The sequence below is a fragment of the Ictidomys tridecemlineatus genome, chromosome 1, assembly GCF_052094955.1.
Source record: "Ictidomys tridecemlineatus isolate mIctTri1 chromosome 1, mIctTri1.hap1, whole genome shotgun sequence".
Classification (NCBI taxonomy): Eukaryota; Metazoa; Chordata; class Mammalia; order Rodentia; family Sciuridae; genus Ictidomys; species Ictidomys tridecemlineatus.
The window spans coordinates 87,714,185-87,741,558 of NC_135477.1; the positions used below are offsets into that span (position 1 = coordinate 87,714,185).

Consider the following 27,374-nt stretch of genomic DNA (forward strand, 5'->3'; position numbering starts at 1 on the left):
TGATTAAAAAAATCTTCTTATATCTCCTCATAAAAACAGAAAAAATAATGTAAATGAAGCATACAATACACAAGTAACATCTTTTATAAAACTAATTATCTAAGTATGTCCTTGAACACAGAAGTACAAGCAACTGGAGTCAAAACACTAGTTACCACAAGCTACCCTGCAGGAAGAAATGACTGAAGGACAATGACTTCCGGTGACCCTGAAGGGTGGGCATCCCAGATATTGCCCCTAACACTTATCTCAGAAAGTGGGGCAGTCACCCTGGGACTTGGTATTGACTTAAAAGCAATAGCTGAGAGTGGAGGTGGCTTTACAAGCCCAACTGGCAGGTAGTGAAGGTCCATGAGAAAAATATGCCTATAAAACAGAGGAAAAACAGCAACCTAATGTCTCGAAATGATCTAGAGGAAATTAAGAAAATGATTAAAGGTTTTGAAAGAACAGGATGAATACAAATTAAAAAAAACAGATCAGAGAGTAGAAAGATATGAAAGAATTCGTGGCTAAGAAAAGAAGTAGAAATAAAAGCAAAAGAAATCTAAGAAATTCAGATCCAGCTGGAAATAATATAAGGATGAACATACTCTGCTGAAACACTATAAGGGGAATAGAAATGAGAACAGAAAAAGAAGAAACAAAATGAAAAAGCAGATAAAAACATTTGAGAGAAAGAAATAAATGTGGAGCACAGGCAAGGGAAATCCATATAATCCACATAATGACCCATTATATAATGTAATCACAAATGGAATATCTACATACACACATAGATGTATGTAATATATACTACATACATTTTTATTATATAGAGGTCACCAAAAACAAAAACCAAATCACATTGCTTACTGGCAAGATTGATCCAGAATGGAAAACATCAATACATATTCTAATAAAATAATTTTGCTATAAAATAAATAAATCTTTTGGGGGTCAGGCCAAAAGACCGATTATTTTACAAGGAAAAGAAAGTCAGACTGGCACCAGACCTTGACAGCAATGCTTTAAGCCACAAGACAATGGAGAAACATAAAGATAATCTAGAAAAGAAAAATCATTCTCTCTCTAGCCGAAGTGACCTTCAAGTATAAGATCCACAGCAAGCCATTTGAACATGCCAGACCTTAGGGAATGAGTTTCTGCAAATCCTTCTGGAGGAATTTTCTGGCAGCCACTGTGACTGGAGAAGCTTGGCATGGGGACTGCTGATTGGCACATGAGACATTGGGGTGCGTTAGAACCCTGGCTTCTGTGCGACCCCTGACTTTCCTGGATTCCCTTAAGTGTTCCTGATCCAAAGACAGCTGTGAATGTGGACTGTTATCCCTCAGTGGGAATGCCATTTCTCCTTTGCTCAGCTGTTGGCCTTGTCCCCAGTCCTGTGGGTTATGATTGTTTCATATCCTTCCTTTTGGGAAGCCACACACCAATTCAGCTGTAGTTTGTGTGGCCTGTTCTCCACTCAGAGGATACATATTATCAGATCTCTTTCAAATATCAACAAGGGGAAGTAATTTGTTTTCATTGGATGCTTCCTGTTTTAAGCACAGAAAGGCTCATTTGACCTTGTTTAATAGGAATAAAGGGGCAATTTATTGGCTCACAAAACTGTAGACACAGCTTCAAGCAAGGCTGGTAATTTGGGGGTATTCCAAAGGATCTGGGTTTCTTTCCATCTCCATTCTGCATGGTGTTGCTTTCATTTTTACGTGGTGTCAGCATGTTATAAGCAACAACTTATATATATACACACACATATGTTATAAGCAACAACTTGTGTGTGTGTGTGTGTGTGTGTGTGTGTGTATTTTCTCTTAGCATTGTTGGCAAAATCCTGAGGTGAATTTATATTTGACCAACTTCAGTCACATGACAAGCCCTCACCAGTGGTGGAGGCCAGGGAAATGAAATGCTCATCTGTGTTCACATTTATTCATGTGTCCTCTTTAGAACCACACAGATCCCAAACAGAAATCAATGACCCCTGAAGAGAAAAGAAGGGATGGATGTTGGAGACATTATCATTAAAGGAATTTAAAAATGAAAATGCTCTCTTGCCATCTCTGAAGATGACCATGTATTGACTTATTGATTGTGGTACAGATTGTGGTGCATAATATAAATAGATACTCTCAGGGGACGCAACCTACCTAACCAGGTCCTGAGGAAGTAACTGAGGTTCTGGGAGAATCAGCCTGATTTTCTTTTCTTTCTTCACCTGTCCTCAGCCCTCTGACAATGGCGTTCCCCAGAGCTGTCTGGGAAACAGACTCTGCCTGCTCTGAGTGTTGATAGAGTTTTATCTGCCTCTTCTGTATACTTCTGTCTCTCTCTGACCCTCATACTCATTTCCTTGTGGGTGGCCCAGAGGCATTTCAAACTCAGCGTGTCCAGCATGTCCAGCACTTAACTCATTATCTCCTACAAGTGTACTTTACCTCCTATATTCTTTCTTTTCTTTTCCCCTCCCTCCCTCCCTCCTTTCCTTCCTTCCTCTCTTTCAATAGGGACTGAATCCAGGGAATTAGGGGTACTTATCCCCAGCTCTTTTTTATTTTGAGACAGGGTCTCACTAAGCTGCTTAGGCCCTCGCTAAGTCACTGAGGCTGGCTTTGAATTCACGATGCTCCTGCCTCAGCCTTTGGGATTACAGACATGCACCACTGCACCAGCTTACCTCCTGTATTCTTGATCACCCACCCAGTCACTCAAGCCAAAGTCCTTAACTTCACTTTCTTTCTTCTCCTCTGCCCACGCCAGTCTCAGTTGGTTTTCTGAGCCCGATCTGCCTCTAATTCGTCCCCCTTTTTCCATTCCTTCACTACTACACCTAGGGTAAACACTCAGTGTCTTCTGTCTACACTGGTGGTGGTTCTCAAACTTTAGTAAGTGCCACGACTTACTAAAGGTCAGTCAGGCAATGCATCGTTGGGCTTTATGTCCAGAGATGCGAATTCAGTCCATCTGGGACTGAGAGTATCCACATCTATAAGTCTCAGTTGATGCTGATGCTGTGGGTTCAGGAACCAGCTCGAGAAGCACCAGATTGGCCACTGAAGCAGCTCCTTTCTGATCTCTGGCCCTCCAGTCCTGACTCTCAGTTTACCTCCACATTTACCAGAACTCTGCAGCTAACCACTGATCCAACAGTGCTACAACTCAGTCCACCTGGGAAAGTCCAAGATTCTTACCACAGTAACTTTTCATGACCTGCTTATTGTGTTGCAGAGATTGGGGGTGCAAGGCCTGGGAGTGCATGGCTTGTGAGGTAGTCTTCTTTAATCAGGGGTTCTCACGTGCTGGACAGCATGGGCCAGAATGTTCTCAGTGTCTGACTGAAGTATGTGATGCCTTATTCCTGAATTCTGCAGTGTGATCAGAGCCTGGTCAGGGCACAGAACTCATATTCTCTCTGATGAAGGCATTTTAAAAAAATTTCCTTGAGTACAGAAAGCTGAGAACCCAAGGCCTCTCAGAACAAGCACATGGGCAGGACTATATAGCAGGAACAAAAGGGAGTCCCTGGCCCTCTTTCTCTTAGGCAGAGGCAAAGTAAGCCAGCCTGTTCTCAGCCAAGAGAGGTCAGTGGATCCAAGCATGGTAGGCTATGAATCTGGACCATTTAAAAAAAAGAGATGTACTTTGGTTGAACATAGAATGGTCTTTTGAGACTTATTTAACCCTTTGCGATGCTGTGGAAGTTTCCTGCTCCCTGCTGTGAACATGTTCATTCTGTACCCCTTTCCAACTAAGCAGTTTCTAGGAGGAAGAGGGGTACTACCGGGGAACCCTTCCTCAGATCAGCTGCATGTTCATAACCAATGCTGCTCCCCTGCCCGCCTCTCTACATCTTAAAAATAATGTAAGGAAGAAGCAAAGTCTTGGGTGCTGTCTTCCTGGCCTCAGAGGATCAAAGTGCAGGGGGGACTATCTCCCACATGCCTTAGCTAAAGGAGAGGGGCTAGGGATGGGTCTGAGTCCTTGGGGACCTTACCAGGGGCAGCTCTGCTGATCTGGGGGGATCTATCATCTTTGCTAAACGTCTAAAAATGTTGAGGTTTTAACTGTGTAGCGTTTTACTCAGGTTTTATTCTTTTGGATGTGAAGGGTACTTATTATGAGGTAACTACTTGAAATTATGATCATTTTTACCAAGTAAATAAAATTCCTTTCCAAAAAAATGGGCATTTGCAGTTTTTGTGTGACCTCACATGGCTTCTGTTAAATGGGATTCGTTTTGGTGAGATTTCTTTTTTAATGGGAGTCGGTGCCCAGGGTACCCTGTGGACCATGTGACCTGTGGGACTCAGTGCCTGAAGGTCAAGGTTCATCCTAGTGTGAGTGGCCCTGACACACCAGTCAGGAAAGCTAGTGTTGGTTGAATTCTTGGTGGGGTACCTGATATGACTGGAAAATTCAGAGTTGCTTCAGGGTCATGGAAGACCTCATGTGAGGTTCCAGTGGAGCCAAGCGAGGAAAACATTTCACTCTTGGTTCTCTGAGGCAGCTCTGGTTTGTCAATGGTAAAATTGAGGGCAGAGGCAAAATGGGTAATTGAAATCCACAGGAAATCTCTAAAACTCATTTTTAGCAGATGGTTTGTTTCCTTGGCCATCAAATGTGTTTACCAGAACTGCTCACCGTGGAGCAAAATTGACTGATTTGGATATCTTCCCTCTCTACTTTCTCCCTTCTTCATTTAATGCTCAGGAGAAGAGCAGGCATCTGTTACGGTGGGTCGCAGGAGGACCAGAAATGAAAGCTTGGGTTTTTCCAGTCTGTGTAATTGCCTGCCCAGTAGTCAGAGGTCAGCTGTTCTTGCTTATTCTCTGGTTTACACAGTGCAATTTTACATGCTTGAAGTCATCAACAGTGTCTATGACCAGCAGTGTCCCTCATCAAAGGAAGGAAGTTAGAGATGTCACGTTTTTGCCGTTGCCTATAAATTCCTCTGCTCCCCTTGTTGGACCCTGGGTTTGATTTTGGAACCTGGGAATGGAGCTGTGTTAACACACTCAGCCTAGTGCACTAGTGATGAGAAACCTTTTGTTACTGAGGTCTTTTGGCCTCCTCTGCGGTTGACTCTCTGAGCCTTCTTTGTGCTGTCATGTCACGGGTATAGTCTGGACCATTTTTTTTCCTTTCCATTTTAATACATAATCGATATCAGGCTGAGCTCCTTTTTCATGGCTGTAGATGACATGACTGTGTTGTGTGAATTATTTTCTCTTTCATCTGATCTTTATAGGGGAAGTGACTTCTTCATTAGAGGATGCCAGCCAAGATTTTCTGTTTGGATCTGATGACATCTGCATGACTTCTGTGTTTGTTTATTTTTTTAAGTCACTGCTTCAGAGCGACATGAGTATGGCCTTTTTTATCTTTTCTCACTGACATATTTTCCAGGCAGGGTGAGAAGCAGCACGCTCTCCTCCTCTCAACTAGTAAGGCTCACAGAGAGCAGTGAGCAGCTGTTCTCCTCCTCCTTCTCCACCTCCTTCCCCCCCCCTCTTCCCTCTCTATCTCATTTTCCTCCTCCTTCATACTGGGATTCAAACCCAGTGTCACTGTACAACTGAGCTACACCCCCATCTCCTCCCTCCCACCTTTTTTTTTTAAACTTTGAGAGAGAGAGTCTCACTAAATTGTTAAGGCTGACCTCGAACTTGTGTGATCCTCCTGCCTCAGCCTCCCAAATAGCTGGGATTACAGGTGTGCGCCCAGTCAGTGATAGCACTTCTTAAAAAAGAACAGCCTTGTCCACAGTAGTGGCAATGGGGAGTGGAGGAAACTGCATGGGTGGGCCAGTGTGAGCTGGACTGTTGGAAGGCCTGTCCCTGTGTCTAGTGCGTGGTGAGGCCCAGGCTGTGGGGATGGGGGTGCTATCATCTCCATCTTTGCCCCAGCAGTGCAGCCTCATGGATTCGGAGCCCATGTCTGTAGGAGTGTGTGTTTGGTGGCAAATGCTGTGGACACTTACCTCTCAACTCACTTCATCTTTTCCCAGATTGTCATTTCTCAGGAGCTTATTTACATCTTGTTTATAAGTCATTAGAAGAACCCTCTTACTTATTTACAGTCACTTCATACCCCATTTGAAGATCTTTCTGGGACAAACTGAGGCATAAGTGAAAACAGGAATTAGAGCATGGTCTTCCCAATGAGGCAGGCCTGGACCGCAGCCTCAGCCCCAGCCCCTGGGAAAGTCTCTTCCCCTCTCTGCAGCTTTAACTCCTTCAGTATGACAAGGGCCCAGGCGTCACTGTGGGATTGCAGTGACCAGTCCATGAGATGATGTAAGTGAGGGACTCATCAGCTGCCTCTTGTCCTACAGGGACACAGAGCACTCATCTTGAACAAGATCCCTAGAGTCTCAGCTCAATTTTCTTTGATTTTATTTTACCAAGTTCCAGAGGAACTCCATCTATATTCTGAGAATCTTAATTATCTCATCTTATTTCACCAAATAATGGCTTCCCTGGAAAATAAAGTAGTAAATGTCGAATATTGACATAGGGGATATTGTTTAATTAATATTAAGCCCCAAATAAAAGGTGACCTTTTCAATAAAATTTAATATATATTTTTAAAATTTTACAATGCTTAATATATACAGTCAGATAGAGAGCATCGTTTAATACACACCTGAGTAGTCACGACACAATGCTTAAAAAAACAAATTATTAACAAGATAGTGGAAGCCCCTGGTATTTCTGTCCTTGAATACATCCTCCTCTCTGCTTGCAGGACTACTTGCCTCAACTGGGAACTTGTCAGTATTTTTTGTTATATTTTGTTATCAAATATTCCTAAACTATATTTAGTATTGTTTTTAATATTTCAAAAAAATTATCTAAGTGGTATTTTAAGGCATGTGTTCTCCTAAAACTGACATTTTTGTGGTAGCCTTTAATTTCATGTTTGTTTGAGAGATTTGTCCATTTTGAATGGGTAGCCCTAGTTGACTCATTTCATAACTGTATAGTATTCCTTTTGTATGGCTATTCCTTGGTATATTTATCAATTTCACATGATGGTAGATGTTAGTGGATTGTGAATTAGGCTGTTTCTAAACTTTGCTTTTGTAAATAATGCTGATCCTTGTAATGCATCTTTATATTCACAGAGAAAGCTGTATTATAGAATATACTCTTTTTCATCTCTAGTAGAAATTTCTGAATTATTTTTCAGACAGGTCGAACTAGTTTACACACTCACCAGCAAGGTGTAAGCATTCTTGTGGGTCTACCTTCTTGCCCTTGCTAGATGGCATTTGATTTCTTCACCATTTTCCTGATTAAACTGGTTGGGTGTTACATAGTGTCCCATTGTAATTTGAAATTTTCATTTTTGCTGATTACTAACAAGGTTGAACTCCTCTTTATACTGTGTTCCTTTTTTTTGGTTAATCTTTTAAAAACTTTTGTCTAACTTTCTTCTTGTTTGTTTTTTCAGTTCCCATTTTAATTTTTTTAATTTTACATTTTGGTTACTAATATTTTGGGGTTTTCAGTATTTTAGATTTCATCTCTCTGGAAGTGGGAGATCTCTTTTCTTTTTTTGTTATAGTGGTCTTTTTTTTTGTTGGTGGTGAACAGAAGTTATAATTATAAAGCAAATTAATAAATCTTTTCTTTAACTGTTATAACTTTTGATGAGTAGATATTTGTATATTTATGTGATTAAACATCATGCTGCCAATTAATGTAATATTGAAAACAGCAGGACACTCAACATCAAGTAGTTAGATATGTCACCTACTGTCAAGGTTTAGTGACTATGATGACTCTTCTACCTATGTATTGCAAAAATAGGCTACAAAAGATATTTTTATTGATTTTGATTGTAATTAATGGATATTGTTTTGCATGGGTCTGGTTAAGGGAACAGTGGTTCAGAACCCCTGGTACATCTGGGGAGTTTAAAAAGTGCTGATACCTGGGCACAGAAATCCTCATTCTCTTATTGTGGGGTTAGATCCAGCCTGTGATGTATTGTAATAGTTCTCCAGGGTCAGGTGGAGAATGTCCATCCCAGAAGTTTCAGCAGGAAGAGGAGGGAAGATCATGAGCCGCTATGACCTCTTGGGCCCTGAAGGGTCCAGGGTGTCAGAAATTCCAGGAGGTCCTGGAGATCAACCAGATCAAAGCCAGGCGAGGGCTGGAGGCTGATGTGAGGGCCAAGCCAACCAGTGGGCCGTGCCTGAGAGGACAGAAGGCAGCTGAGCACAGTGGCTGGAGTGGAGGGACGAGGAACAGGGGTCCTAGTCTGGAGCAGAGATGCCCAGCCTCTCGATGGGGTCATCCAGATGCTGCAGTGCCCTGGCCTTTCTGATTGGCAGCCATGGAGTGGATGCAACTCATTCAAAAGGCAAAAGTCAAACACAACCTTTGTTTGCCCAGAGCTCAAAAGAAAAGAGAACCTCGTCAGCCTGAGAATGGAGGATGGACAGGGGACATCTTGAGATACTTCAGTTTTATTTTAAAATCAGAACTAAAAGGATAGTAGGCAGAGTGGATTAAGGGCACATTGAAAAAATGAGAATTCCCATGCCACAAAGGGTCCTCTTACGAGTGAGAACTGGTCTTCACCATGTACCCCTCATGAAATGGTCAGGTTTGCCCTAAGCCATGTGAGTCTGTGCCTCTGTGTGAATACTCAGTCCTGTGGGAAGGAAGGGATTCCCAAGGGGAAACCTTTGAGGTAGAGAAGATTCAGACAGAGCTGGTTTCTGGAAGTCATGAATCTCACTCCCCAACACACACATGTGCACACACACACCCATACCCCTTCCTTCTCAGGGATGTGGAGCTCTGTGAACAGACTCCGAAGGTATGAGCAGAGATCGCCTGGTACTGCTCATCTAATATGCAGAATTATTAATGGAGTCCAGAGAACTTGAATAAAAAGGTGGATGGTGAAATTTTGGAGCCTAATGGAAGAACAGTACAAGGGGAGTTAGGGAGAATGAAGTCTTATTCCTGAAATTACTTAAAATCTGTGTGATCTTAAGCGGTGAACTCCAATTCCAGAAAAGTAAAACTTTTACTGAGCACCTTCTAGAGGCTGGGGATAAAATGTTGAAAAAGACAATGTGTTTTCAAGAAACTTGCAGTCATGCCAAGGAGCAAGATGGTTAAATGACTAATGAAATAAGAGCTGTGAAGTGTAGAAGGATCCCTGAAGAATAAGTGTTACCCATTCCACCTGAGTGAAGCTTGGCTTGAGCATCTTCAGATGGCAGAGGCCACTGGAGCAGGCCCTCAAAGGATGAGCAAATTGCTGAGCCCCTGAGGGAGGGAAGGGCTTGCTAGGTCAATCACTTTCCTCCCTGAATTCTCAGCTGCTCTCAGGACAGCTCTAAAACTTAGTGCCAAGCTAACTTACAAGATTCTCAATGCTCAAACTACCAAGAGCTATGGCAATCACCTCTCGAGAATGTGGTGTCATGACATCTGAATGATCCAGCCTGAAAGATATTGTGTGTCTCGTATGCCTGTCCCCCAGCGGCTGGGCTGCGTCTTGGAGTTCCCTCTCTATTGAAGGGAAGCCAAGCTGTGCTTTTTGTTCCTCTAATTCCTTTTCTTGATCATTACTATATAATTTCCCACTTGTTTTTCATTGCTATTGTTCCTACTCAAAGGAGTTTTTTGTTTGTTTTGTTTGTGCTAAATCTCTGTTCTTGTTTATTCAGAAAGTAGGCAAACCAAATGTTTTATTTTCTCAAGTCAAAGATCTGATTCTGTGAGTCCTCTTCTCAAAAATGTACAATGTGATGATTGGTACTTACAGAATGAAAAGGGAGATGCTCTCTGAAGGTCTGACCCCAGCTCACTCAATCTTCTCTTGATTACACTTTATACTCCAGCCCCTTCAGACACTTCTTTTCTTCTCCATGGGCACCTGTACTTTTCTGCCTTTGTGACTTTGCTTGAGCTGTCCTGTCATGCCTAGAATCTCCTCCCTCAAACCAGAATCTCTGTCTTCCTATTGCTTACTACCTTCCCATCTTCATGAAATCTTCCTTGATTTCCCCGCCTCCCAAAGCAGAATTACCTCTTCTCTCTCAACTTCAAAGCCTGAGGGAGAATGTCTTGTAATTAGAATTCTATATCCAGCTAAACTATCAAAAGAAAGTGGGCAACAAACATTTGCAGATCAACCAAGACTGAAGGAGTTTGCCCCTCAAACTCTATGAATGAAAAGATGCATTCCCACTCCCACGGTCCAGGAATATATCTTTTTATTTCAACGTAGCCAGGCTGCATTGCTAGGTTGAGATCAGCCATGGCACATCTATTTAAATCATGGAAATCAGCAAATGCTATAAAATAGAACTCTTTCCCCTACTAGAAAGCCAGTTCATCTGAGCCGGGCATGGTGGCGCACACCTGCAAATCTCAGTAGCTCAGGAGGCTGAGGCAGGAGGATTGCTAATTCAAAGCCAGCTTCAGCAACTTAGGGAGACCCTAAGCAACTGATAAAAAATAAATAAAAGAAGCTAGAGATGTGACTCAGTGGTTACATACTCCTGGGTTCAATCCCTGGTACCTAAATAAATAAATAAAAGCCAGTTTATCTGAAGGGAAATTGGTGATCCTACACACACACACACACACACACACACACACACACACACACACTACAAATGGTATACAGTATGGTTAAAACTACAGTATTTTCAACAGTCCTTCCTTTTTAGATTACTGGGGACTCCCATGGTTGGAGATCCTGGGAAGTATGTCTCTCCATTTCCTGGTCCCATCCTCCCCTCTTCTCAAGCAATAGAACTTTGCTGCCTGACTCCACCCCTACACTTGTTTCTTTGTCCCTGGCAAACATGATTGCATCCTGAGGTAGAGCTAAGATACTAATTGAGGATCTGTACATCTGTATTTGCTCAGAGTTCACTCTTTGAAGTTGAAAGCCTCGGTGAGGCCACACAGGTGTCTGTACACAGTTGCTGGAATGATAACTTGGTGACATAGAGGCAGCAGAACTCCTCTGTCAGAAACAAAAAACTGCTGTGTGCAGTTTCTATCTGCTGCAAGTTTCCACTGTCTGGGGCCAGTCACATAGCCAGCAAGGACAGGTGCCAGGGTTCTTTTGGGACAGTTGACCTCTTTTGAACATAGAAGGCAAGGTCACGTGACCTGGAGCACAGCCCAAGCAGGTACAGAGAAACCAAGAGACACAAGCCAAGTGCGGGGGGGGGGGGGGGGATGGGGGGGGAGAGTCAGGACTAGAGGAGATAATTAACTGAGGCACCCAGGCTGGACTTGGTGGTAGAGTGACAGCACTGGGCAAGGTCGCAGTGACATGGGACTCCGCGGAGAAAAGCAAGGGACAGGTGGAGATGGGAGCAGTGGGGGCTGGGAGAAGGCTTAAGGCTTGGCTCCTGCTAAGTTGGATCAAAGTTAAAATGAGCAGGGGACTGACTAGGGGACAAAACATGGGGCCTTCCTGTTTTTCGGTAGGAAAAAGGTGTTTTCTGGATAGAATGTCCCTTTTAAAATTCCATGCTCCCCTGTGGTGGCTGTCTCCTGTCTCCTGCTAAGAGCACACATGTGAAAGTCCTAGCACTAGGCCCAGGACAGGGGTGGAGGGAATGTTCCTAGTCACCAGGCATCCCCCTGGTGCGGTGTAAATTAGCTGCCTCCTGTCACCGAGGAGGTGCGCTGTATCACTACTTCACGTGCATAATTGTACTTACAAAGAAGTACAGGCAACACATCAGTTTGGGGAGAATTATCTTTATTTTGGGGATAGTTTGTGCCCTTCTCCTCTCAGTCCCTTAGTCTTCCAAAGCAAGTAGCTTTCTATTTCATTCCTTTTAAACTTTGATTGATTTATTATTTTATCAATTTATTTTTTTGTCCCTGGACGGCCCTTTTAGGAACCCAGTTTTGCTGGAGGACCACTAACAAGTGGCCTTATTGGGTGGGGCTCCTGTGTAGGATGGATGCTGTGAACTCTGGAGAGCTCACAGGGAGAGTGAGAAGATAGCCCAGATTGCTGCACTTATCTGAGCCAAATTGGTTTCACTTTTTAATCCATTTTTTTAAGCTGAGTCCTGTTTGAAGGTGGGTATGTGTTTCCAACAGCATCAGCCTTGGGAGTGGAGCTGGGTGGGGGCCAGCAGCTCAGGAAGGCAGGAGGCCCCAGGATGTGCCTTTCATTCTTGGGACCATGCATGAGGCTGCTGGTGTCGGTGTGCACACCTTGCAAAATACTGCTTTGCTCAGGGAAAAGGAGTGTAAGAGAAGCACACACACAACTCAAGCATGTCACTTTTACCTGGACACAGCAGTAAAATGCTGAAGGAACTTGTCTCTGGCTCATAGGCTCAGGGACTTGAAGGCCTAGTCAGTTTCACTTGACAGACCCACAGTCAAGGAGATGACATCTACTCCAGAGGAGCAGGAGGGACAATTTTGCCTACTTGAGAATCACTGTAGAGGGCCAGCAACCTCAGGTGAGCTGTCGTGAGAGGGCTTTTCGAGTTTTCTGCTGACCAGTTTGGTGAGAGGACAAAGCACTCAGCCTCATTTCTTTACACAGTGATGTCAAGGCAGGGTGGGAGAATCCTGCCTACACAGGAAAAGAATGTTGAAACTTTGGAGAGCATTCACAGCATGAGTGGCCAGAGTTAAACGTGGGAAAAGAGAGAGCTAGGGAGAAGGAGAGTTTTTAGTCCTCTGAAATATAATTTCTAGAAACTTGTGCATTTCTTGTTTTGTTTTATTTTAATGGAAAAGGCCTCATCTGATTCCAGGTCATTGCAGTGGTCCTATTAATTCTGATGCTTGCTGACAGGGCTCCTTATGACTGACAAGGGGACAGTACAGTATGTAGCTCACAGGGTAAGCTTTCAAGTGGTGGCAAGGGACTAGAACCTTTTAGAGAAAAACAAATTGGATCCATGGAGGTGAGGTCAAGACCTTCAACAAAATTATTCTAGAGAAAAGTCATTTTTAGAAATTCAAGTAAAGTAATTAAAAATAAAGACAAGTATTTGCTCTTTGCCTGCAAACAAAGGGGATCAGATGGTGTGGTCTAGTGGACACCTAAGAACCCAGACTCACTGTAGGAGCAACAGGGCAGAGTTTAGCCTCTTGTAGTCATGATGTGGAAATTCCACTGAGATGAATAAGATATTCATGGTAAATGTGGGTGAGAGTGAGCTGTTTATTCTTTATACTAAAACATGAAGATAAGAAAAATAAGATTCAAATATAGAAATAGCTTTTAAACCATAAGTATACTTTAGCTTCTAAGGTCAAGGGAAACTTTTATTCTCTTTTGAATTTTAACAATAATTATAATAATAGTTGTGCTTAGCATATACTATGTGCTCAGTGAATGATTAATGAATTGCTTTCTGCATAAAATAGTACATGTTTTGTATAAATCTAGGCCCTGAAAGTTGAAGTAACCCAAAGCTACCACTTAGTAGTTGGAAATATATCCTTCCAGATATTTCCAGCAAATATAAATGTATATATTTTGTTATAGAATCAGGTTTGTACTGTACATGATATTCTGTAACTTGTCTCTAGGTAAGTAAGTTAGATCCTTCCAATTAGAGTCTGCAAATTTGCATAATATGTTGTGTGGGAGGATTTGTCAATTGCTGTAGTTGAAGGCTTGACACTTCTCATGCGCTCTCGTTTATTTAGCAGGTGTCTTCTGCGGAGGTACGCATTGGGCCCATGAGACTGACGCAGGACCCTATCCAGGTATGCCTCCATTCCTTAGCAGGGACTTTATTGTCAGGGCACATGGTTACACGAAGGGGTTCAGATAGCCATCCTTGCCCCACATACACGCACATGGATACAGGCTATATATATATATGTTTGCAAATGTTTGCTTTTATTAATGTCATAATTGAGGACTTATTATTTTCTTTTTTAACTTTTATTTTGGCAGGGGGTACTGGGGATTGAACCCAGAGTTGCTTTACAGCCTTGCCCTTTTTATTTTTTATTTTAAGACCGGATCTAAGTTGCTTAGGGCTTCACTATGTTGCTGAGGCTGGCCTTGAACTTGAAATCCTCCTGCCTCAGGCTCCCTAGCAGCTGGGATTACAGGTGTGTGCCACTGAGCTCAGCTCAGATTATTTTCTTGAAGACTAAATATTGTTCCATATTGAGTATAGATATAATGAGTAAATTCCCTGGTGAATAGTGAGGAAGAACAACTTTTCTACCAAAAAATGGCTGCAGCCAGAGTAGGAGGAAGCAGTGTGTTGGTGAGGGCAGATTTTGCCAGGGCCAGGTGTGAATCTCAGCGTTACCTCTCATCAGCTGTGTGAGCTCACAAGTATTGGTTCACCCCAGTGGCCCAGTGCGCTTTCTGCAAAGTGGAGACAATGATGCTTTCCTCATAGGGAGCTGTGAGTGAAATGAAATAGCACGGGGTGCCTGGGATGGTGAAATGAGAGCTATTATTGTTGTTTGGGGATAAAAGAGGACAAAAGTCTTCCCTTTCATGTCCATGTGACTTAAGCCAAGTGGCCACTGGGCTCTTGAAGGAAACTAGGGTCCCAGGAGAGAAGGCTGAGCCACCCACAGGGCTGACCTGGCTCTAACAATGACAGCAAGGGTGTCTTCTTGTCAGTTTCCTATGCCCATGTTTGAGAAACGCGTACAATGGAAATTTGTACCTGTTTAAATCATTTTAAAATCCTCATCAGCATATAAATCAGCCTATTAGTCCTAAGTAAATGAGCCTCCTCCTTGTACCAGCTGTAGCTTGTTAGCACCTGGAAGCTTAGCCTGTGCTTGGGTTGCCTACAAGATGTAGACAAACCAGCCAACATAGAGATGACAGGGGAAGCAAACTAAGGAAATGCACTATTTGAGTTAAAAGAGAATGATGCTTTTTTAGATGCTTGGAAAAGGAAATGCAAATCTAGGGAAAGGAAAAAACAAAAGGAAGAGTTTTAGCTTGGGAAAATCTGATGAAAACAAATTTAGGAGGGAGAGAGAGAGAGAGAGAGAGAGAGAGAGAGAGAGAGAGAGAGAGAGAGAGAGAGAAAATAAACACAAGCCACAACTATTTGTGTAGAATACAAACAAGTGGAAAATTCCAGTAGTCACTCTGAGGGCATGTACTTTGTACTCCAGTTTTGAATAAAGGCTGTGACAAATAAAGGAGCTGGTGTCAGGAATTTATTCCCAAAGCAATTCCTGCAATACTTCTTGGGGGACTAGTATACAGGCAGATCAATCTCATTTGTCTTCCTTTTGTTCTATGCTGCCCTGGCAATGAATGCTCATGATAAGGCTGTCTCATTCTTTTAAAAATGTAATTTGTTAGAAAATATTTCAAATATTCGTAGAGGTATGTGTCCACACTCACTTCTATCAGATATTAACATTGTGCCCTGTTTGTTTCAGAGAGGTCCCCCCAGCTCCAGAAACAACAGATTGCAGATACTATTTAGCCCTTCATCTATTCCTTCCTTTCCTCTCTGAAAATAACCATGATACATATTTGGATACTCCTTCTTCATATGTATGAATCCATTCATAATATTCACTCTTTTTTTATTGTTGGTTGTTCAAAACATTACATACTTCTTGATATATCATATTTCACACTTTGATTCAAGTGGGTTATGAACTCCCATTTTTACCCCGTATACAGATTGCAGAATCACATCAGTTACAATAATATTCACTCTTGTTTTGACTCTTTTTAAACTTTATTTGAAAGGTGTCACATTCTAAGCATCGTTCTGAAATTTGTTTTCTTCATCCAGTATCATTTGATGTCATATCTAAGAATTCATTGTCTTTTCTTCTTCCAAATGCTTTATATTTTTAGTTTTTACATTTGACTTTATGATCCATTTTAAGTTAATTTTTGTCTATAGTGTGAGGTAGAGATCCATCTTCATTTCCCTGCGTGGGATACCTTGTTGCTCCAGCAGCATTTATTTAAAAACACCCCTCTTTCTGAATTGAATTATCTTGGCATCTTTGTTAAAAATCAGCTTCCCATACATGTGAGAGTGTATTACTATGTGCAAGATCATGTCATAATATCTTCCTTTCAAAATCTGGACGAATTTTTTTCTTGCCTAAGACTAGTTTATGAATAATGTTTAGGTTTTTTTGTTGTTGTTTTTGTTTGTTTGGGGGGCACCAGTGATTGAACCCATGGGCACTGGACCACTGAACCACGTCCCCAGCCTACTTTGTATTTTATTTAGAGACAGGGTCTCCCTGAGTTGCTTAGCACTTTGGTGTTTTGCTGAGGATGGATTAAACTTGGGATCTTCCTGCCTCAGCCTCCTGAGCTACTGGGATTATAGGCATGTGCCACTGTTCCTGGAAGCATGTTTAGTTTTTAAAGATACTTCCAAACCTTTCTCCAAAGTGGTTGTATCATTTTATATTCCTACAGTCAACATGAGACTTCAGGTTACTTCAAATCCTTAGTACTATTCAATGTTGTCAGTTTTTAAAATTTAGTTAGTTTAGTGGATGAATAGTATTCTTATTGTGATTTAAATTTGCGTTTCTCCCTGACTAGTGATGAGCTCTTTGTCATTTGCTTATTTGGCTCTGTTCTATGCAGTGTTTGGTCAAATCTTCTGTTTATTTTTTATTGGATTAATTTTTTCTTTACATATCCTTCATAAGATTTTGGGAACATTCATTTTCTCCCAATCTATTGCTTTTTTTTTTTTTGGTACCAGGGATTGAACACTGAGGTGATTAACCATGAGCCACATCCCCAGTCCTTTCTTTAATTTTTTTATTTTGAGACAGGGTCTCACTAAGTTTCTGAGGCTGGCTGCAAATTTGCAATCCTCCTGCCCCAGCCTCTCAAGTCACAGGGATTGTGGAAATGTGCCACCACACCTGGCTATACTGTGGCTCTTTTATTAATTTCCACAACTCTGGCTTTTGATGAGGAATTTTTTTATATTTATTTAATTTTATATTATATAATACATGCTAAGCAGTTAAATTTTATAACAAAGTCTCAAGCTATCCTGTATTTCTGTCCTTTCAAACATGGTATAGTCATTTGCAGGATTTAAATAGCCCTTGACAGCTCTACACCCCCATAACTAAAAAACAGTTGTCTGTAATTTTGAATTTATTACACTTGATATATTAAAACATACAAAAATATTTTTTATTTATACTCAAACTTTGAAATATAATGATAAAATGAATGCTGTGAACTCACCACCCAAAGCAAGGACTGAAATGTAACCAGTGCTACTACATAACCACCTGGTTGGATGAATTTTGCTTTAAATGACAGCAGACTCAAGCAGTCGAGTGTTCCTCTCTGAGTGAAGAACAGGATAATTGAGGCTCTTAGAAAAAAAATAAGATGTTCAACTTAGGACCAAGAATGCCTCTACTTTGAAACATAGAGTTTGACTCATGGATTCATCCAGCAAGAATCTACTGGGTACCTACTATGTGCAAGGCTCCATGCTAGGTACTTCAGGAGGCAGAGATAGCATGATGCTCCCCAACCACACACAGAAGTCTGGAAAGGGGTTTTATTATTCATAACCCTCTAATAACAGGAGCTTTGGTAGCTAGTCACATATTATGCTTCACATATTGCAACTGTCTTAAAAAAATCAAGCTGTGACTTAAGGATGGCATCTTTGTTTTACTTTTTTTCTCCTTGGAGAAAAATATCTATTTTGTTACTTCACTGGAATGCCAAAAATATTAATTAGCTACATCAGCCAGGAGCCCTTAGGGCTTGGGAGGAAATGGCTTGATAAGAATATTTCAGGATGTGGTTGTTTTGAGGGTGCATTTCTGAGTTCACCAGGGGAAACTGGGACATGGAACATGGGGCTGCGGAATGCCCCACACAGAACTGGCAGGAGCACGGGTAGGAGTGGAATGGATTGCAAGTGCAACGTGGTGCGGTACAGCACATCTCTCCTGGGTGAGTAGATGTGAGTCACTGAGAAAGTCATATTTTCCAATCTTGGCATGAAAATAAAAAGTAAGGGAAATATTATGAGGCAGTAAATTCATATCAACATGATACTGTCTGGAAGTCAACTGGTCTTTTTTTCATCAATGCCTGGAGCACACTTATTTCCCCAGTGTGTTGAAATGATGTGTTTCTGCTTAGAGGGTCCCGTCCCCACTCCCTCATGCTAGGTTGCCCAGTGAAATGGGGATCAGACCCCCTTTAGCTGGTGGTTGAAGCTTTTTCCTTTTTTTTTTTTTTTTTTGCAAGGTAGCATTGCCCTTCAAAACTTATCCTTCCATGTTGCATGGGCATGGATTTCTCTAGAACATTGTATCCTGGGGGTTTTACCTATTGAGATCCCATGCCTCGTGGGGAGCTGACTGCCACATATTAAGTGAAGCGAGTGATGCAGATGACTGGTGCAGATGGGCAAACGGGGTAACTCGCTGCAGTGAGCATGTTCCTTCCCATCTGTCCTTCCTGTTGCCACCACGTTGTGCCTTCTGCCTACTACAGCCAGTCTCATGGGACCACAGAGCTGTTAGAAATTTTGATCCAATATTTTAGGGGATTAAAAATAAAACACAAGAGAGTAAGTTACCCAAATAATGATTTCAAAGCCTCTGGGGGTAGGCAGCCTCAGTTCCCCTCCTGCTACCTGTGCAGCTATAGACAAGTCTCTTAACCATCCAAGCCTTAGTTTCTGTCTGTTACATCTGGATGGCATCCACCTCCATGGAGTCACTAAGGTTTATGAAGTGAGAGGATTATTTCCAGTACTTTGGGTATAATATGAATGTCTCAAGCTATAGTTCATATCAGCACCATTTCCTAGGGACAGTTAAGGAAAATTCACAGTTTTTTCCATCCCTCATCTGAACTGGCCTCTGCTCTGAAGGAACTGGACCACTCACTGTTCAATGCTATATTTATATGGATGCAACGTACATGGTCTAGTCTAGAAGGTCCTTGTTATCAGGGTTTGGCTTAAGGCCAACCCAAGGATTCTGAAAATGGGTTGTTTGATAGAAGATACTGAGAATCCGTTTGGAGCTCTGTAGACCCAGCCTTAGAAAGAATACTAGTAAGAACAAACCCTTATCTTATGCTATCTTCTTCCACTTAAGGAAAAGTTAGTTTTGTTTTTATCTTTTTTCATTTTTAGTCTTTACCAGAAAAAGATAGTTTCATTCTATCTTAGCTTATTGCTCTCCTCAAAAAGAGATTTCTCTGTTCTTTCTTGATAAGACTTGTACAAAACATGGTTGTAAGGATTTCCAGAAAAGTAAGGTGATATGGACTGAAGCTGGGAAAAGATGGAATTGATGTGGGCTCCAGTTCTGCTGCTGCTTTCCTAGAGAGATCTCTGACCTCAGCTGTGGGGTGGGGTTGGACGGGTCATACTCAGAGTCTGCTCTGAATGCCTGAGAGCCGTGGCCTCTGTTGCTATCATTGCCATCACCTGCGGTCCCTATGCTTTTCGTCTCCACAGTCTCCCACAGCAGACCCCTCCACCTCCTCTTGCCCAACCCTAGGTCAGCTCTTATTTCATCATAAGCTTAGGGTGAAGATGAATTAAACCTTGTGGTTCCAAGAAGGTATAGGCAATATTCTTTTGGAGAAAGAGGGGAGAGGTCTTCGTAGTTCCATTTGAAAAGCAGTGCAGGTAGCCCTCCCCTTCACACAGTTCTAAAGTGCACAGATTTCATTGATTAGTTAGATTAGCACCAGGCCCCCCCAAAATGTGTTTCAGATGGCAGTTACATTGGTGTTTTAACTGTGAATAATTGCATAAAGTACAAACATCACTGCAAGCTCTTCAGTCCACAGATCACTAGGTAAATAACAAATGGGCAGCATGACCAGTGATCACGCACATCAATATTTCAGAGTCTCTGTAATTAGTCCAAGCCTATCTGTTATTCAGCTTAAGTACAGACAACAAAGTGTGTAGTTGCGTTTCCTCCTGTCTCTCAGTGATAAACCCACACGACTTTAGGAAAAAGTAGACCATTGAGAGGAAATAAACCAACAAAGATGAAAGCACAGCAAAGAAATGCCAAGTGATGATTCTGTAAGTGAAATTTGAACTGAATGGAAATGGAATTAGAGGAGAAATAGCTGGCCACGGGAATGCTGATGGGGCTATACCTCTGGGAGACTCTGGACATGTAGCCAGTAGAAGTTAGTGAACATAAGCTCATCGGCGTCAGTGAGAACAGTGTTTGTGACAAGAAGAATGAAGATGTCACAGAGGAAGTGAGGTGAGCAAAACACATCACACTCATTAAAGGAATTCTGAGGGTGTTGCATGACACTAGAAGCACAGAAGGGAAAATATTGGAAGCTGATCCAAACTTAGAAGGATGACAGTTCTTCAAGGAAGAGAGAAGGTGCTTAGTCCCTGCTGTAATTTATATGGCTAGAAGGTGACAAGCATTATTTAAACTACTCTTGATAATTTTTTAAAATAAATAAAACATCTTAAATCTCCACGTTTCTAATGCTTTAAATCATAACATACTGAATATTCATTTTACATTTTTAGAATTTCCCTATACATTTGTAACCCAGAATTAAACTGCTTAATGATGCTCTGACAAAAATCTTCAAAGGTCAGAGAACCATCGTTTATTAAGATCATGCTGCATTCAGGTCATTTTATAAGGTGCACTTTGCACTCCCATGCAAAGTGAGCATGTCAATTATGACCCCAGGTAGAGCCCAAGTTGGCTGAAGTCTGCTGCAGAAAAGAAGACAGTTCCTCGTTGTTCAGGCGTCAGCCCAGATCCATTCTTTATCTTCTATCAAAACATTTTGCTAGGTTTACTGTTGTTGGAGTGAGATGTCCTTCTGATTCTTCTCCTGTGCCTGGTTTCTTGTCCATGCATGATATTTGGACACTAGTTCTTAGTATTTATTGTAATCATCTGCTTTCCTAACTCTCTCCCCTGCTGGGGCCCTAAGGGGAAAGACTGGCCTGTGGCAGTTTTTGTCATGGTTTTAGTTCCAGTTCTTAACATTTTGTATTATCAGTCATCAATAAATATTTTTGAATGAATGCTGAGTGTATTATGTATATCATGCACAAGGATCCATTTACTTTTCTTTGTTACAAATCAAGTTCAGTTTTATGCCTTTAATGATTTTTTTAGGAATGTATTTTGCCAAGTCATTTTACAAGATTTGTTTTAGTAAATGGTCAATACAGCTTAACAAAGGACCACATCCAACAAAGAAACTACAAATACTGATATGTAGAATGTTAAAGCTGAAGAGCGGCTGTATTACCGAAGATTTTAAAAATATTTTTGTTGGCAAGTAATAGCTGCCTTGTATAAGAAAAGTAAATAAAGGAGTCAGAAAGTCCATTAGAAAGATAATGCAAATTTTTTTCAGAATCCATGGAACACTTGATGAAAAGTCTCCCCTCAGTGTCTTCACCTGTTAGTGGGCCAGAGGTCCCATTCTATGGATCTGTATCTTTTTGTTCAAATCCTAATCTCCTGGAAGCACAATATCCTTAGTCTCACTGTGGCCTGGGAGATGGAAACAGAGTCCAACCCTGGTCACATAGATCCATCCTCCTGGAGAAGACATAGTTTTTTAGAGCTAGGCAAACATTTTTAAAAAGGTGATTAGGACAGTGTTTTTACTTTAACTTAGATATTGTATTTTTATTCCTATAGATTTTCACTTTGCATAGAAGTTGAATAATTGGAAAGTAGCCTTTCTAAAATAATTTTTAGTAATGGGAAGAATTTTAAATACTACTCAAATAAATTCCCCAGTAGTGCCTTTATAATATGAATACTCCAATTTTAAAATGCAGATTTTATTATTATTTAAGGATGGCAAGGTCAACAGCCCAGGGGACAGTTGACATTCAACTGTCCTAAGGGGGAAGGCATACCACATGAGTCCTAAGGGGAAAGACATACCAGGCCACATAGGGCCACCCAGCGAGGCATAAGGATCAGTCCAGAGGCCAGGGAGCAGGGAGTGCCTGGGCAAGGGCCTTTACTATCATTTCCCTGGAAAGGAATGGGCAAGCAGGGTCAGCTGGTTTGCAATTGGCTAGTTTGGATAATTTTAGGGGGTCTAGAACATTTGTTTTGTTTCTAGTTGTCTAGTACCTAATCCTGGGATGAAAAGGGCAGGAGAGTAGTGGCCCAGAGGGTGAAGTCCTGTATGAGAACCTATAGATAGATAAAGGAGGAGGTTAGAGTGTGAGCTCTGGGTGTATTGGTTTGCATATTAAAGAAGAGCTAACAGGAGAGGTGTTTTCTTTTTCACCCCTGTTCCAGGGATTGAACCTAGGGACACCGTACTACTGAATATACACCCAGCCCTTTTTGTTTTTTTTATTTGAGATTACTTGTCCTGGAGTTTATAATAATCCTACTGCCTCAGCCTCCCAAATTGTTGGGATTACAGGTAATGCTTTTCCTACCTCTAGGAATTAGTTTACCCTGGGAGAGGCTGTCCCTCCGATGTCAACAAGGCCCTGAATGTCAAAAAACATCCAAAACACAGAAAATAAAAAGATATGGTTAATACAACTCCTTCCCATCAATGTGTCTTGAAAGTTTTCATGTGAAGTTTTTTTAAGTCTTTTAAATGACCTACACTTAAAACATGATCCAGCGCTGCTGTGAACTTGACCTCCTCCCACACTTCCACTCTCTTACATTCCTGTCCATCATACTGTATCCCTTACAGTTCGTCAGACATCTCAGGCACAGTCATGGCCCTATAGGGCTTCTGGAACTCTACCTGGCATGCTTTTCCTTCAGACGCCAACTCCTTTCCCAGCCACTCACTCCATACCTCTACCATCCCCCACTCCTGCCCCCCCCATACTGCTCGACTGCATTTTATATAGCACTTGGCACTTTTTAACATACCACACAATCTCCTTTCTTAATGTACTATTGCTTTCATCCTTCTACTATGACAATTAAAGAATCTTTGCTTTGTCCATCAACTAAAAACAGTGCCTGCCACATAGCAGATGTTCAGGAATATTAGGTGTTCAGATGTTGTTGAATAAAGTGCTTTTTATTTTCCCCAAAGTGGAACACTCGGTCTTAAAAGGACACAAGAAAAATGAGATCAGTGGTATCTGTAGAAATGTCCAATAGGAATAGGATTGTGTTCTTATTGTGTTAGTCAAATTTTGAGGCATGATTAAATCAAGGAAATACAAGTTGTTGAAATTCATGTTTGAAAATCCATCACTCAGCCAGACAGATGAGAAACAAGAAGTTCTGTTACTCTCTGGCTCCATAGCTCTGCACATTGCGTTTCTCAGGTTAATCCCACAGCTACACCAAGAAAAGGGCTATTGACTTTTTTACAAACTGGTTTATTCTACCTGCTGTTTCTCATTGTGGCTCCCCTGTTAATAGTTTGGTTTGAAGGCTTTCTTTTCACTGTGAAGGTACAAAAGGTGGTGCCCTTCAGTTTTCTTGGGAGATGCATCTCCCATTTTTCCCTTGTAGGAGCTCTGTGTCTGAAGACATTAGGAGTGCCCTGGACTGAGGAGTGACAGGCTCTGACCAAAGTGAGCCTTTAGTAAGTATGACTGCCCCAAGTGCTACTGCTGTGTGGTTTTAAGCCACATGTGAAGAAACTAATGTTGAAATCATACTGAAAAACTGCATTATTTCTTTTTCAGAAATATGGCAGTTAGAAAACAGAAAATGCTTCAAAGTATAAGACAACATGTATATTTGGATATCTAGTGATATAAAGGAATTATTGGGGAGGTTTAGGTATGAAATAGTAGTGTGGTTGTTTTTTTTAGGAAAGTGTTTAACAGATGTGTATGGATGAAATGGTGCAGTATCTGATTTGCTACAATCTAACAGGAGCACTGGGGAAGGGGGAGGTGTAGAGATGAACTCACATTGGTTGGCAGCTGGCTATTGAGAAAGCCGGGTGATGGGTGCATGAGGTTTATTATGTTATTGTATCTACTCTCCTAGATAGTTCTGATTTTCAAATAATAAAATACTGCTTAATTAGAATAGTAATTATTGGACAATTTGGTGTATTTCTTTATTTAATACATTGTTGGTATTTTTAAAATTTTTAGTCATTGATGGACTATATTTATTTATTTTTATGTGGTGCTGAGGATTGAACCCAGTGCCTCACGTGTGCTAAAAGCGCTCTACCACTGAGCCACCACCCCAGCCCAATTTGACCTATTTCTGATTGTAAATGAAACACACTGGGTGATGAATGATATTGGCTATTGGCTTAAAAGCCCTTCATGCTGAGAAACTACCATTCAATTCCTAATTGTTTAAACCAGTAGTGGCTGCTGAAGAATATTAAATGCCTTACCAATATTTTGAGATATTTAAGTTTTTTCTTACTGGACCTCTTCCTGGGAGGTAGTCTTACTCGTATTAAGAGTAAAGCCCTCACTGAGCACAGTGGCAGACGTCTGTAATCCCAGATACTCAGGAGACTGAGGCAGGAGGATCATAAGTTGGAGAACAGCCTGGGCAACTTTGGGAGATCCTGACCCAATAAATAATAAATAATAAACAAAATATATAAAATAAAAAATAAAGACCTCTTACATTTCTCAGAAAAATCCTTAGAGTTATTACTCTTTGACTTACCAAGTACTTACTGAACAGCTACTCAGTGCCAGCAGGTCCTTGCTCTTCTGGTACTTTATTCTCTAGTAGGGGAGATAGAGCATATGTAAATAACTTCAGATGTTGGTGCGGCTGTCTCTGGCTTTCTGGTTGGCAGAGAGTCTGTGTTCCTGAGCCCAGGGGATGAGGAGGGAAAATGGTGTGAAGCACTGCTGCCTTCTTTTCAGTGGGTGGAGCTGCACTTTGCAATGAAGCAACTTGAAGCACATTTTCCTCAGTTTAGTTCCATCCACTTCACATTTCATGATCATTCTTTGCACATTTTGGCAAAGATTAAATGTTCAAATTAGTTTCTGAGGTTGTCTTGAGTTCTTTTGAGTTCCTGTGTCATTATAGGTACTATAGTTGTGAGTTCAGAGGAGGGGAGGCCTCCAGGGACTTGGAGGCAAATGTTACTTGCTCTGGAGCCAAGTGATATATTCCTATGCAATTCATCACCTAATGTGCATGAAGTACCCTGTAAATAAGTTTACTGCTTATCTTATCTTAAGAACACTTATAATTGCAACAAGTAACCCCACCAGAGTGATTGAGCACCAATCTGTGTCTAATCATTCAAGTCTTAGAACTAAGCTTATGGGGTGCTCTGCTAAGCACATCTCACAGCAAGAGAAATAGACCAAGGAGATGAATTAACTTGTTCCAAGACCCCTAGAACTAGTTGGAGGACCTGCATTTGAAGTCAGATACTTCCCTCCAGTGCCTCATGTTTTACCAGTAGACCACAGGCCCTTTCCCAGTGTAGTCTCTGAGGACAAAGATTTCTGTCAAGATGCTCTGTTCTCTGTTTTTCAGGTTTTGCTAATCTTTGCAAAGGAAGATAGCCAGAGTGATGGCTTCTGGTGGGCCTGTGACAGAGCCGGTTACAGATGCAACATTGCTCGGACTCCAGAGTCAGCCCTTGAATGCTTTCTAGATAAGCATCATGAGATTATTGTGATTGATCACAGACAAACTCGGAGCTTTGATGCGGAATCAGTGTGCAGGTACCTTCCTCCTTCTAAGGCATTTAGTATCTTAACTGTCCACTGAACAAGCAGCTCAAGGTTAAAGTTATAGATATCTTTAGTTCTAGCCCAAATATTCTATAAACTGTGTTGACCTTGATGAGCAAGTGTACACAGATATCTGTGATAAAAGCTGTAGCTTTTCCCATAGATGTTTCTCCCACCTTGCTGTTTTTCCACATTTAAGTTGGGCTGAATTCCAAGATTTGAGCTGGGCTCAGGGGTATTCCTCTTCCCACCTCATGCACTGCTCATAAAAAAAATAAAATAAAATTCACACAGTTTGGCTTGCACAGATATGGTTTGGATTTAAGGAAGATATTTTAAACTTCATTATTCTGTCCCAAAATGAACATCAGAAATGTGTGAATATACATTTTTCCATGTGTGACACAGATGGGTAGATCCTGCTGCAGACTTCCCAGACATGGAGGGAAGGCAGACACTTTGCAGTAGCAGAAAGTCTTCCAGGGCCCAGGCCCTTGCTTGTTTACAGAAATGCCTGCACTCTGGGGAGCAAACTCATGCCTGTTCATAAATAAACGCACAATCATAGAAGTTTGCTTGTGATGAACTGAACCATTTATTAGAAGTGGAATGCTTTGAAGCTAGACAGGAAGAGGTCACTAATTAAATGCTAGACCAAGACAGAGTCCAGTTACATATGGAGCTGGAATTCTCTTGAATATTACTGAGAGGAAAGGTGGAGAAATTGCTTCCTAGAAATTTTGGTACACTGACAAGAAATTAATGTATTAGAAGAAGTTTCTTGTCCCAGGTATTACCTTGCGATTCCTTGATGATTTTCATTTTCCCAAAGAAGAATTTTTTCCTAAGTAACCAATTTATTAATGTTTTAATGGTCTTAAATTGTATCTTTCTGAAAGGAAATATTTTCCTATTTAATAATATAGGTAAACTCACACTTAGCATATTTGGATGTTATTGTTAAGATTAAGAAATACATTTTGGGGCAACTCTTATCAGGTTTCCTCTCACCCTATGAGAGCTCTGTCTTTTTTCTTTCTGTTTGAATAAATCCCACTCTTAAAAAAAAAAGAAAATATTTGTTCCTTCTAAAATGATTTGCATGTTAGAATTGGGTCCTTTGTAACTATGTCAACTTTTTCCTGGCTTTCACTTAGTTTTCTTATGTGTTAGTAATGGAAAAACCATAGTCCTTGTACGTACGTAGAATGATTAAGGTTAGCTTCCATTGTAAAGAAAAAAGAATAGGAAGAACTCCTTTACTTCGAGCAAAAGCCTCATTCAGCAGATCAGCTTTACATTCTTCATTGAATATAACCAGCGTGCTGCTTCTGTCTCAGCTGCACAAAAGAGTAATGGGGAAATCTGTACAGTTCAGAAGGCAGATGTACATAGCTGTGTGTTTGCCAACCACTACTGGTCTTGTTGGCAACAAATTTTCAAATGCTTACCTATCAGCAAAGGAGATAGTGGGGGACACTCCTAGCAGGTGTGCATTCTTTATTGTCATTGATGACCCTAGATCTCTGGCTTTTGATCTAGACTGCACCTTGGCCTAGCATACATGCTTGGACCTTACATCCATCCTAAGTCTCTCAACCAGGAGGAGGTCTGGGTCCCTCTTATCACACACACTTCTTTGGAGGGATAGAAGGGAAGAGGTAAGCAGCAAGAAGCAACCTGAAAGAAGTGAAAGGAAGCCAAGAGTGCACGCTCCAGACCA

At 41.3% G+C, this 27,374-nt stretch overlaps 1 protein-coding gene across 7 annotated transcripts in view; it reads left to right on the forward strand.

The window, feature by feature from the left end:
* Pde8b (phosphodiesterase 8B) overlaps positions 1–27,374 on the forward strand; it is a 229,726-nt gene that overhangs the window by 115,692 nt on the left and 86,660 nt on the right. For 3 of the 7 annotated variants that reach the window (XM_013360189.4, XM_013360188.3, XM_005328976.5), the window contains exons 2-3: positions 13,686–13,745; positions 25,452–25,642. In XM_013360189.4, coding sequence (XP_013215643.1) covers positions 13,686–13,745; positions 25,452–25,642 — 251 coding nt within the window. The remainder of the gene's footprint in view (positions 1–13,685; positions 13,746–25,451; positions 25,643–27,374) is intronic. The other 4 variants (XM_013360190.4, XM_078044116.1, XM_013360187.4 and 1 more) reach the window with 2 other exon arrangements.